At 41.8% G+C, this 13,750-nt stretch overlaps 1 protein-coding gene across 5 annotated transcripts in view; it reads left to right on the top strand.

Moving 5' to 3' along the window:
- The window catches only part of SATB2 (SATB homeobox 2), a 254,032-nt gene that overhangs the window by 100,295 nt on the left and 139,987 nt on the right, over nt 1-13,750 (top strand). For all 5 annotated transcript variants that reach the window (XM_077448434.1, XM_077448435.1, XM_077448436.1 and 2 more), the window contains one exon: nt 11,066-11,192. In XM_077448434.1, the coding sequence (XP_077304560.1) occupies nt 11,066-11,192 (127 nt within the window). The remainder of the gene's footprint in view (nt 1-11,065; nt 11,193-13,750) is intronic.

The following is a 13,750-nucleotide window of genomic DNA, read 5'->3' on the forward strand; positions in this document are numbered from 1 at the left end:
TAAAAGCCAATATAAAGGAATAGTAGGGGTGAATAAAGCACTTGTGGGTTTAACTAATCGTTTTTTTTTGTATAATTCACCTTTAAGGGGGCATGGCGGAGGGGGAGGGGGGTGTCCTATGCCTACATACTTTTGCTAATAGGTGTCCCTTGTCCCCATCTCAAAAAGTTGGGAGGTATGGTTAAGTACCTGAATTTGCTTTGAAATCTGTTTTCTCTAGTCCCCTGTATAGTACCACTCAGGCTGTTAGAGGGAGGGTCAGCGCTAGTTCAATAGCAAATTGTCTAATGAGAACAATTAGGTAAGAATGCATTTCAAAAAGATTAGGTGTACAGTCATGATCTGACCACCATCTTTCTTGTCAAAGGTCTTTCAATAGACATGCACTCACAGACAAAGAAAGAAAAACTGAATATGAATCAGTTACCAGATAGGATTTCCCCTTGGGGCACCTATTGTCCCTTGAGATCCGTTAGGACACACGTTTTCCTCCTATTGTCTTTTAGTTTTAATGGTCCTTCAGTGGCGTAAACAGGCATGCTTGGGTGATCTGAAAGTACATGTTTGCAGAATGATTTGAGCTCCTAGATCAGAGAAACCCCCTACGGCATTTATTACTTTATAGCCACTCAATTCCATTATGCTGACAATAGGGATGAAGAAAGCAAATTTTCTCTAAGATCCTGACAAAAAAAGGAACCAAGAACATTTTTTTTTTTTTTTTTAACAGAAAGCATTTTTCATCTATGTGCCCGTTGTAAAATTAGAACCCTAAAATTTTCAGTCTGCCTCCCTGCAGTTATTGTGTGTAGGTTGATTTACTTAAAGCCCAGCTCTGGGTACTTAAAACATGATCCCTTGTTGTAGGGCTGTGCCTGTACTGCATGGTTTAATTTCTGTTTTTTGGGCTAGAGCAGGGTTCTCCTCCAAACTTTTCAAATAAAGGGCCAGTTTACTGTCCTTCAGACTTTAGGGGAGCAAGATTGTGGCCAATGGGTTAGAAAATGTCCCACGCCCAGCATCAGTGAGAATATTCATGGCCACGGGGTTCGTGGTCAGCAGGAAGAGGAGTAGTGCTCCATCATTGGCATTCGTGGGGAAAAATAGTACACCATCATTGCTATCAGTGGAACAAATAGTGCCCCATAGTAAGTGTCAGAGGAATAGTGTCTCATATCAATAGTACCCCAAGGGCCAGATAAGGGCTAGCAAAGGTCTAGAACCAGCCCTTGGGATGCAGTTTGAAGATCCTTGGTCTAGAGCAGGGGTAGGCAACTTCGGCCCTCCAGCTGTGGTGAAACTACAAATCCCATCATGCCTCTGCCTCTAGGAGTCATGCCTGTGATTGTTAGGGTCTTGCAGTGTCTCGTGGGACTTTACTTAATTTACTTACCCAATTTTCCTCTTCTCCCCTTAGCTGGACTAGTCCCACAGCTTCTTCTTCCCCACTCTCCAGCGATTTAAGGTTCTGAAGTCATTAAGACCAATGCATAGTCCTTAGTTCTACATTGGATGTGATGACACTAAGGCCAGCTGGCGAATTTCTTTCCTGTTGAACCAGCTGAGATTGAAACCATATATGCCTAAAGGACAGTTTACCACCTTTTGTTTTTAGATTTGGATATAGTGATAAGGGGTTATAACCAGTGTAACTTTTTTTATTGCTATTTTTGTGCTTGATTTACTCTCTCTAATTTGTCCTAATCACCAGTTTCCGTGGGAATGAAAGCGAGGGCGAATCTAAACATTTGACTTGCCAACAGAACAAGAATAGAGGGGGCACTACTTCCCTAATAACTGCCTAAGAGGGGATTTCCTTCACATTGGAATGATATCCTCTCACTTTTTGTTGAGACTACAGGACAGGAAGTGAAGGGAAATCTCCCTAATTAAACAAGTATGACAAATAAAATTGAAAGAAGGTTAAACCCTCCACCACGGTATCCAAAAAAAGAAAAAAAACTTAAGACATTCTTTAACTTAGCAAAGTAAACATTGTGTTCACTTCAATCATCCAGTCACGTGTAAGAAAAAATCCAATCATCTCCCTTGCATATGATGAACGCATCTCTCCATTTACTAACCTCACTTTGTAAATCGAATTATTACTTCTCTTTTAGTGAAACAACCCCATGATCTTTCTTTAAAATAGGAGATTTCTTCACTTTTAGCTTTCTTCTTTCAATACATTTATTTTGCGTCGCAATATGCAATTGTGGTTACCGTATATCATTTTTTTTACTTTTGATCTTTTTTTAAATTTTTATTTTTTATGACTAAAGCACATTAATACGTGGACCTGGAATGCTGTATGCAGCAGATGAGTATGGGTTATTTAAGAAAATTGAATGTAAACATCTTAAATATACTTAGCAGAAAATTGCCCTTCTGTATAAACCTCACAAAAAGCTCTTAAGTACAGTCCCGGCTTTCCCCCTGTATAAATGAACACTCTTTTTGTTTCTTGCTGTAGTGGTGCTTTTAGGCTGAATAATACCTTCGTTAAAAGATACATTTTTCTCCGTGTGGTTCTGACCAAAATTATAGTGACTCCCCATCTTGGAATCAGATCTAGAGTTTTGCTGCTCTCTTGTGTTTCTCTTTAAACCCCCCCCTTGTAAATATCGCCTGAGCCTTTAATTAAAGTGAGCCCTTTTTAATCCTCTGGTCTTTAAGTTCCAATTAAATGGTGCCACTTAAGTGTGAGGTCTTTATGGAATTTGTAATATAGGCTTAATAATTAATAAGCACATGTAATTGTAACAACCCCTACTAGTAATAATAGACTGAGCAGGAGACCACAAATATGCCCCTTGCTCTATGGTTTCCATAAACTGAAAGCATTTATCCATGCAACACCTTGTATAGTTTGCTGACATGTAGTAAGTCATGTAGCCATTGTATATGGGATCTTCATATAAGTTGTATTACATTTCTAGGCTTTGCTGATCGTATTATGGACGATCGTATATAGACAACTTTCTTGTCCAGTACATGGAAAAGATGCAATAGGGCCCTGTAATTGAGAAGATAAATGAGTGTTTACTGAGTTTCGTAAATTAGGTGGGGCTATGTTTACTTTGTCCAGCCAATCCTGTTTTTTAGTTTGGTTTTGGTTCTATTTCTCTTGCACATGATTGGCTGCTCAAAGTGAATATAGCTACTTCATATTTACTGATAGTTATTTGGATAAAGTGGACATACACTTCATTACCATCTACTGACCTCAGGGTTTATACCATTTTGCGTTGTATTCTGAATCAAGAAATTTCTACTTTTGCTAATTATTTCAATATCAATTATCAGACATTTTCCAGCATGTTGGAAGATTTCTGTAACAAATACTGCATGATATTTGTGGTCCAAAACAACTTTCCTTAACCACTTGCCTACTGGGCACTTATACCTCCTTCCTGCCTAGGCCAATTTTCAGCTTTCAGTACATGTCACACTTTGAATAACAACTGTGCGGTCATGCAACACTGTAATCAAACAAAGTTTTTATTATTTTTTTTCACGCAAATAGAGCTTTCTGTTGGCGGGATTTAATTACAACAGTTTTTTTTTCTAAATAAACGAATAAAGCTCGAAATTTTGAAGAATTTTTTTTTTTCATAGTTCTAAAATTTTGCAAATAAGTAATTTATGCATTGATGGGCACTAATAGGGTTGCACTGATGGGCACTGATGAGCACTGATATGCAGCACTGATAGGTGACACTAATATGGAGGCACTGATGAGCACTAATTGGTAGCACTGATGGGCACTGATTGGCAGCACCAGTGGGCACAGATTGGCAGCACTGATGGACACAGATTGGCAGCACTGGTGGGCACAGAATAGCAGCACTGGTGGGCACTGTTGGAACTGCCCTGATTATTAGTGTACATGTCCCTTTGACAGAAGCTGGTTTTCGGCTCTCTTCTCCCTTCGTCACACTGTCAGCGTGAGGAAAGGAGTGCCGATAACCGTTCTGCCAGTGTGAAAGGTACCTTAGATGCATTAAAAAATTTAAGCCGATACTCCAGCTCCCACTTTATAGGCAGTTACAGCAAACTGTTTTTTTTCCCTTTTGGGATAAAGGTTTTGCATGAATAAATAAAAGCTGACCATTGTAAGCAACCCTGTCAGTGTTAAGTTGTTTTTCTCATCCATGTAAACTGATACATTCGGCTGAAAAGCTTGAGCTTGTGAAAAACAGCGGACTTACTGGCCAGATCACCAGATGAAAATAGAAGAAAGAAACTAATAGAGCTAAGAATTAGTAATCTGCAAAATAATAAAGATTTGCTTTGGGGTTAATACCACTTCTGAACACCACAAACCAAAAATGCAATTGAATTTATTTTTATTATGTTACCCCGTTATGACCACCCAATGCATATGTGCGTGGGTCAAACAACCACACCCAGCACATGCGTGTCGGTGGTCGGCCGTTGTCATTTTGTGCCTGCTCTCCCGCCACTACCTACTCATTGTTTATGGACATTGATCATAGGCGTGTGCAGGGGGTGTGCCAAGTGTGCCGGGGCACACCCTAATCACCATGTGTGGCACAGATTCCCCCTGCTGATATTGCACCGAAGCCCCCCTACAGGGCTCCTAAAAAAGTTGTAAAAAATACTAAAAATAAAAAACTACAGACACTGGGGTTTATTTACGAAAGGCAAATCCACTTTGCCACGCAAGTGCGCTTGGAAGTAAAGTCACTGTATATCCGAGGGGGGTATGCAAGAAACATAAAAAAAACAGCATTTTAGTTTAATGCAATAGGCTGCGCACACCAAAACTCAAACCACATGCATGCACGTGTGTGTATGTACACCTGCCTATGTTCATATCAGTTGAGATGCATACATTCTGCACCTGTGTCGCTGCCCTATGAATTATTATTTAGGAGAATATGTAAACATCAGTGTGTAATCAGCAGCGGCGGCACAGGCACATCATACACACATCTCAACTCATACAGACATCAGACTGTGTATATCCTTGAGTTAAGATGCAGCACGGATAATGCTTTTGGCAGTATCATGCTGCAAGATCAATAGGAATGTGTGCATGAGGCCTTAAAGGTAAGTGCCAGGCAAAGGGGAAAATCAAACTTTGAAAATTATACAAGGAACAAAGCCGATACTTAAAATAGTTTTACCTTTCGGTAAATGTACAAATATAAATAAATAACTTCCTGATACATTACAATACACAATGGTATATAGCATACAACAAAATCGTATATGAAAATGACTGATGGAGATGTGTCTGCCACAGGCAGGAGGAAGCAATAGCTTGGTCTTTTTCGTCCTAACAGTCAAACTTTGTAGCACGCCGCAAAGGGAGAGGCTGCAGCAGGGGGCTGATCTTTTAAGTCAACTGGGAACATAGCCAAGAACTTCACAGATAGATTCAGGACCTGCATAGTGTGTTAAAATAGACAGTGACAGCCTTCTGGAGAAAAAAGGCAGATAAAGGCATTAGACTACATTCACACCTGTGAATGGGCCCAACAGTGTTTACACGCAAAAACTCCAGTGGGGGTTTCCGGCAATTAGCTGCAGGAGTCAGCCCCATAGAAACGAACCACTGCTGCTCGCATGTAAAAGCTATACATCGACTACCTGCAAGTGATGTGCAAAACAGTCTGCGTCCCAGGCCAATCACTCGCAGGTGATCGATACACAGCAATTGCATGGAGCTGCCGCAATTAGCTGCAGGAGCTGGCAGCCTTCTATTGCTTTCAATGAGGCTGCATCCCACAACTAGTCACTGGGAACCCCCAATGGAGTTCTCGCATGAAGAACGCTGTCGTGCCCATTCAAAGGTGTGGCATGTGATCTCTGTGAGAAGTCTATAAGGGTAGATTTAGACATGCGTGTAAATCTCCTTTTCCTCTGAAACCCGATCCGTGTTCTGGATCACGCTCCAGAAACTACTGACAAGTGGTGAGGAAGCAATGCAACATCCCCATACCGCCTGTTTTAACCTTATTTTTGCTGACATTCGCACTACAACCACATGCAATTTGCACAGGGCATTTGTGGAGCTTCCCCATTTACTTGAATGTGTAACGTGCGGTAGGCCTGCTGCCCGCCAATTGCTTGGTGAACACTCCCGGCTGCAGCCTATTGCAGCTTAAGGGGGGGCAGTTTACATCTAAATGAAGTCTAAATGGAGTGGAGAAGGACTAGAAAGCTGCAAGGTTTTTACAGCTGTCAGAAACTAGATTTACTCTGACTTCCTGTCCCGTTGAAGACTTTTTACCAGAGAGGAAGTGAGGGTAAATCTTCTACAGCAACACAGACAGAAATAAAAACGCTTTTCTTTACTATAGAAGGGGAAGAATAGAATCTGTCAGATTTCCCTCTTAATTGTAAAACCATTGTCAGCAGGACAGGAAGTAAGGATAACTCTATCTACCATAGCCTAGCATAGTAGTAGAGCTTGACAGGAGTTCTACTCCTCATCCATTCTCTTCAAAACTAGAAAAAAAAGTTTTTAAATCGACATAAACTATACCATAAAAAAATATTTGATGCTACACCTTTATTACCTGTGCATTGTTGTAGGGCTGCAGCCGACTTCATTACTATTTGTAGGTAATCTGATGACCTGCTTGTGGTGCAGAAAAGCTATCTCTTATTATACCCATTTCAGGTACCTTGACGTCTCACACATATAGAAAGCCTGCCAGCTGTGCACATCTAGATTTTCCCTCATTCAGCCTGAAGGCTGCACAAGAGAAAATCCTGGGATTCCCCCCAACCAAACTAAACAGCATGGATGAAGGAATCTCCACTTCCAGCTGTTGAACTCAGCAGGTGCGGTACCTGCGACTGCCATAATATATTGGTGCTCCTGAGCAGTGACTGCATTTCTTAGGATGGCATCACTGTTTTGCTGATAATTTTCCTTTCTGGCTCTACAGAAGTTGCTTGGAGGACCACCAATGGATTGAATGGGGAATCCACATTTTGAGCCATTCTTGGCCAGCCTTAACAGGAAAAAAACTGACAAACCAATGTTTAAAAAAACACAAATTTATGAAAAAAACCTCTCTACTCATTTCTGCAGTCAGGAGACTACTATAATGTGCTTGAACACAAATTTGAATTTTTCTTGGTGACAACGGGGTTAAGAAAAGATCCTACAAAGCCCTAAAGACTAATAACTTTTATCATTATATAGGCCAGATTTACTATCAACATCTCATAAACATAAAGAAATGTTTCTGTTGCCATTGCAGATTATTGGTATATGTTTGGCCCTTTCCTAATATATTGTTCTCAGTAAAGTTTTGTAGACATAAAAACACAAAATGGCTAACCAAAAATATTGTTTAATGTATACGATTGTTTATTTAAAAAACATGATTGTGGTATGTGTGGTAAATAATGCGTTTCAAATGCTAACGATGCTGTGGATTAAATGACTGCACATCCACCCACAAGTAAGCATGACTCAAAACATTAATAACATTCTGACTGGAATTTGTTCCTTGCCTTCATTACAATTTTTTTTTTTGTGAAGGCATTTTTCATTATATTTTGTGTTATGTTTTCAAGCCACAGAACTTTTACAAAAAGTCTCTTTTTTATATATTGCATATTATTTTATATTATATTCTACATTATAAAGGGTACTAAAGTGTGCAGATGGTATAATTCACTTAAGAGGAATCTTCTAAATTTAATTGTGACTCTTATGTCCTGTACACAAGCTCGGACTTTCCGACAGAAAATGTGTGATTGGATTGTGTTTTCGGAAATTCTGATCGTGTGTGGGCTCCATCTGACTTTTTCCGTCGGAATTTCTGACACACAAAGTTTGAGATCTGGATCTAAAATTTTCCAACAACAAAATCCGATTGTTTAAATTCCGATCGTGTGTAGGCAATTCCGACGCACAAAGTGCCACGCATGCTCAGAATAAATTACAAGACGAAAGCTATTGGCTACTGGCCTCTTTATAGTCTCGTGTATTGCGTTTTACGTTACCTCGTTGTGAACGATCGGATTTTCCGACAACTTTGTGCGACCCTGTGTATGCAAGTTTGGGCCAAAATCTGTTGGAAAAAAACAGGTGGATTTTGTCATCAGAATGTCCGACCGTGTGTACAGGGCATAATACAAAGCTTAGGGCCCATTCACACTAAGAACTGTATGTGAATTGGACAGGAACTCTGTGTCCTCCCTGTGTTATTCACATGCAGTTCTGTGCAGTGCACTACTTTCTGAAATGCATCACACTTTTGTACCATGTGATCTGGTGCAGGAAGACGTACTGTGTTTGCAACCTACATTTTGGGTTTTGTCAACTTTGCACTGAACCCCTTAGCAGATCGCAGGGCAGTGCAATGCAATGGGAATGCGGCTTTCCTGCACTGCATTCTAGTGTGAACCGGCCTTAAGACGGTAAGAGCCTCTTGTGTCCCATGAACTTAGTTATCCTAGCATGGTGATGACATAAAGTGTTTTTAGATTTGGACAGCGTGGTGGTGTGATAGAACTACTGTCAGTTTAGTCTTTCTGTTGGTGTCCCCATTAGGGAGAGTCACCCCCTCTAATGCTTCATGCATATGACAACAGAGCCTGAGTGATGGCATTCCTGAGATCTGCTGCTATGGCGTACAGCTGACTATTGAGCTGCATTAAAAGAGGCGGCTGTAGGCAATTGTACATCGAGGGTGGCATAAAGCACCCACATGGCACTGTAATAGGCTCCAAAGGCAGATAGCATGCATTAGGAGCATGTATCAGTATGCATGTGGGTGTTTTATGTAAATACCGGTGCACATCAGCGTACAGTTGCCTCTTCAAATACATCTTAGTGACTTTATGCAGTAGCTCTGAGTCCTAGGAATGGTATTCTACAGGCTCTGCAGACTGTACAGTCCCAGCAGGGACATATGTATGAAGCCTAATTGTCCTCATAACTAATGTCACCAGGAATGAAAATGAGGGACAGTCCAAAATTTTTGTTGCCACCAGCACAAGAATAGAGGGGAAATCTTCCATTGGGGACCAGTATTCATGTGGCAGCTGTCTGAGGGCTCATTCATGAGAGGGGGCTCAGCGATGAAGAGCCGTTTGTTTATCATTTTGTACTGGCACTAAGCTGTTTACAGGCAGTATATATAAGTGAATGTATACGTATGGGCCCACACATCTGAGTTTGACAGGTATGCAGGGATGGGCATGGCCCCTGAAGCAGGGGATTGAGCACCTGTCCCTGCGTACCTGTAGTCCAAAAGGACAACTTTTCATGTTGTACAGGGCTAGGTGCCCATGTGGATGAGCCCTAAGAAGGGATTGCCTGAACAGTGGAAATATGTACTCTCAGTTCCTTTTGAGTCTACAGGACAGGAAGTGAAGGGAAATCTCCCTTAAGAGACACAGCTAGCAAAAAAATAAATAAAAAAAACTCTACCCTTTCCAAGTTAAAAAGAAATGGCCAACTCCACCCACAACTTTTATTTTAGTTTTGAGTAAAGGGCAGAATTCAGAACCCCTGTCAACTTATTGCTGTCGGTAGCCCTCTTTGGGAAATGTTCCCTCACTTCCTGTTTTTTTTATCAGGTGTTATCACAGAAAGTGAAGATAAAACACCCAATGGTGACACACACAGTGATAAAATATTTTAATATTGGAAGACTTAGAATGTCTGTCATAATGTTATTCCCATCTGTGCACCTAATGTCACTTTCTTTCGAGCTGACAGAACAGGACAGAGCAGGAAATGATGGGAAATCTCCTCAAGACGCACAGACAGTAATACAAACCTGACAGGGATTAAAAGTGGTCCTCACTGTATGCAGAACTAAAAAAAAGAGTTAGGGATGGAGTTGGACAATAAAGGCTTACATAGAAGAGAGTTGAACTGAATTGTTTTTTCAGGCCTAAATAAATCCGTATGCATACCCAACAATTATTTTCGTTTTGGATAGAGTAGTTTTAAAACCTGTCCGTTTTATTGCTGTTGTTTGCTGTTGTCTGTGTTCCACTGGGGAGATTTAACTTTACTTCCTGTCCTGAGGGTACAACAGGAAGTGAGAGAAATTCTCTCCAAAAAGATATACAGTATATTCTCCTCTCAGACATTGTCACAGGAACCTCACGTCCTGTTCTTTTGAAATGTTGTTTTTTTCTATAATTTTATGAGCCTTATTTACATGGGCAACACAGACAGCAATAAAAGGTGACAGAGCTTCTGACCCTTTAACATTCTATTTAAAAATACAAAAGCAAAGAGATTTTAGCTATGCATAAACGTTAAGCCCTCTTTCACGTGAACGATCCGTTCAGGTTCGCCTGTCAGTTTTTTAGGCGGACCTGAACGCTCCAATCCGAAAAAGTGTGACGGAGGGAAACCCCACTTTTCCACCCGTCTGCGGATCGGATGACGATGGACTCTGCGGTCTGTCGTCATCCAATCTCCCATAGGGGAGAGCGGCACTCTGACAGGTCTGTCCCTGCACAGTGTGCAGAGACGGACCTGTCATCTTCCTGCTGAGCAAGCGGATGTCCACGGGGTGGATCATCACGGATCCATCCCGTGTGAAAGAGGCCTAAAGCTTAACTGCAGACAAAACTTTTTTTCTTTACCCTTGGACAGAGTGGAGATGGATTAGAACCCCTGGTTGTTTTTTTATCACTATCTGTGTCCCTGTTAGGGAGATTCACCCTCTCTATTTGTCCTGTTTACCATTATCATTGAAAGTGAAAGTAAAAGAAAATCCCGGATTTTGGGTTATTATTATTATTATTTTGCCCCTAGAACAGTAAACGAGGGGAAGTCTTCCAATGGGGACACTCGTTCTGGTGACCTGGGGCGCCCCAAGTGATTCCTTTAATTTGTAGGGATTTCCTCTTACTTTCTGTTTTGGCTATGAGACAGGAAGTGAATGTATACAGGCGGCAAAAAACAAAACAAAAAAAAAACTGACGGGTTAATAATGCTCTCTTACTCTATCCAAAATGTTTAAAAAAGTTCTTCTTTAAGTGTGCTAATATTATTGGTATGATATTGTTTAGGAAGAATGTTTGACATGTGCATTGTCCTTTTCAGGAATCATTAAAATTGGCCGCTGGAATCCCCTGCCTCTCAGTTATGTTACAGACGCACCAGATGTGACAGTTTCTGACATGCTCCAGGATGTCTATCATGTGGTGACCCTGAAGATCCAGTTACAAAGGTAGGGGTCAGTGTAATGGAAGAGTTCTAATGTTTACAAGCCCAGCTTTGAGGTAAGGCCTCATAAACCTCAGCTTAGTGTAGGCAAATTTGTGAGGGCGACAACCTGCACTCTTCTTAATCGTCTGAGCATGTCACATTATAACATTGTGCACTTCCTCTCATGCAAACTGTTCTCATTATTGTGAGGTGACCCTATGAGGCTTGGTTTCAATGAAATTCGTCATGAGAGAAATGGATGCTGTCGCTGATCGTTCCTATTGAAAAGGCTAGTTGTCTGACTGTGGAGCTGACCCTCCTTCAGGTTTCAGATTTTTCTTCTAATCTGTATGCTTGTTCTGGGTCAGAAATTATTGAATCCATGCAGACCAGCGTAACAGACAGACAGCTAGTATTTTTAGTAGCAGGTGATATTCCCCATATTCCTTTTTGCTTTACCTCACACTATAATAATCAGGCCTACGTGATTCATTTAATACTGATTTTACAATTAGAATAAGGGCTTCATGGGTGCCATCCAGCAGCCCCTCTTATGTATTTCCCTACAGTGGCCATCCAGCTGCACCCCTCTTATGCCCCATACACACTATCAGATTTTCTGCTGATTTTTTCCTTCAGATTTACCAAAACCATGTAGTGCAAGGGCCTGCCTGATTGCATACACATTGAAACGCCTAAGGTTTGACCTCATATTATATGGTTTTGGTAAATCTGAAGGAAAAATCAGCAGAAAATCTGATAGTGTGTATGGGGCTTTAGACGTATTTCTCTGCAGGGGCCATTCAGCGGCCCCTCTTAGACATATTTCCCTACAGCGGTGTATAAAATATTCAAGTGTGAAAAATGAAGGTACTTCTAAAGCCAAAACTTTTTTTAGTTTTGAATTGAATAGGAAAGGATTAACACTCAGGGTGTTTCTCTTTTTTAGTTGCCATCTGTTGGCCACCAGGGAGATTTTCCTTTACTACATGTCTTATAGACACAACAGAAAGTAAGAGGAAATCTCTTCAAGGTGAGGGAAATCCGCTCCTGGAGCCTGTTCACACTACAATTTCAGCTGTTTGGTGCGTTTCTGCATGTGTGTTTTGGATGCGTACCAGTGCGGTTTTGATGCATTCCAGTGAACTTTTGCTACAACCCCCCCCCCTTTTTTTTTCATCTCACCTTTTTTTACACAGAGTTCAGCTTTAAAAGAAAAATTATAATTGCTGCTTACCTTTTTTATTTGCTGAAAAATCCTAGCCTTGCTCAAGTAATGTTAAAGAGGGGGCTGGAGAGTTATATTTACTCTTAATAAAGGGGTTGTAAAGTTACGTGTTTTTTCACCTTAATGCATTCTGTGCATTAAGGTGAAAAAACATCTGACAATACTGGCCTACCCAGCCCCCCCCCCCCCCCCCCCGTTTTATGTACCTGACCCCTCGAAAGTCCCGCACTCGCCCCCGACATCCTCTTTGCCGCTCAGCCTGGCTGTTCCTTTGTTACAGTGGATGGATTGAAAGCAGTGCAGCCATTGGCTCACGCTACTGTCAATCACATCCAATGATGCGGCGGGGGCGGGGCCGAGTGATACAGTGAGCGGGTAAGGCCGTTGGCTGTATCACAGGAACGTGCCCGCAAGCACACCACACCATGGGAGGGAGCTCGCATGATGGTGTTGAGTCCTTGCGGGAGGAGGAGCCGAGACAGGCGTCGAGGGACCCCAGAAGATCAGGTTCGGGGGCCACTCTGTGGAAAACTAGCTGCACAGTGGAGGTAAGTATAACATGTTTGTTATTTAAATTATCTTTAGTGATCCTTTAACTATCTGGCTGTACTGTGCTGGCAGATCTTTATCATCTGTGAACTAGATATGCACATGGCCTGTCCTAACAAAGGCTTAGATCCAACGCTGTACCCTGGCCTAGGCCGACAAGGCCCAGGCTTAGGGTAGCACTTTGCAGGGGGGCACCACAGAAAGAGATCCCTCCGGCTTGTGCTACACTGTCAGTATAGCGCCAGTATTATGAGGAATACTGGGCTGAGAGGCAAATTAGTCTAGTGCCCCCATAAAGCAGCCGCACTGCTTCTGGTATGCGGGCGGCTGGCATTCCGCAACTGTGGGGGGGGGGCAGCTTCTAATTTTGACTGTCCTATCATCCTGGGCCACAAACCTTCCTCACTGTGCTATGTTTTCTGCTGCACTATTGGCATGGTTATATCTTCTTAGTCCTCTCCATAAAATTATGAGCAATTTGTGCTTAAAGTAGAACTATAGGCATTTTTTCATTTTGGATAGAGTAAGGGAGGGTCATAGCCCCTGTCAGTTTACTTTTTACCATTCCTGTCCCATTGCAGAGATTTCCCTTCACTTCTTGCCCCATAGCCACACAGAAAGTGAGAGGAAATATATGCAAATTAAGGGAATCCATTGCCCCCCCCCAGGCCCGCAGAACTAGTGTCCCCACTCGAAAATTTCAGGGAAGGTCTTAAACAGCAAAGGGTGTGGCCTTGACAGGAAGGGGTGGGACATATTTAAGTTAGGGAGTACATGAGTTTAGTCAGGCTTAGGGCAGCACG

This window comes from Lithobates pipiens, unplaced genomic scaffold (genome assembly GCF_037356315.1).
Source record: "Lithobates pipiens isolate NorthernLeopardFrog02 unplaced genomic scaffold, aLitPip1_a1.2 Scaffold_22, whole genome shotgun sequence".
NCBI lineage: Eukaryota > Metazoa > Chordata > Amphibia > Anura > Ranidae > Lithobates > Lithobates pipiens.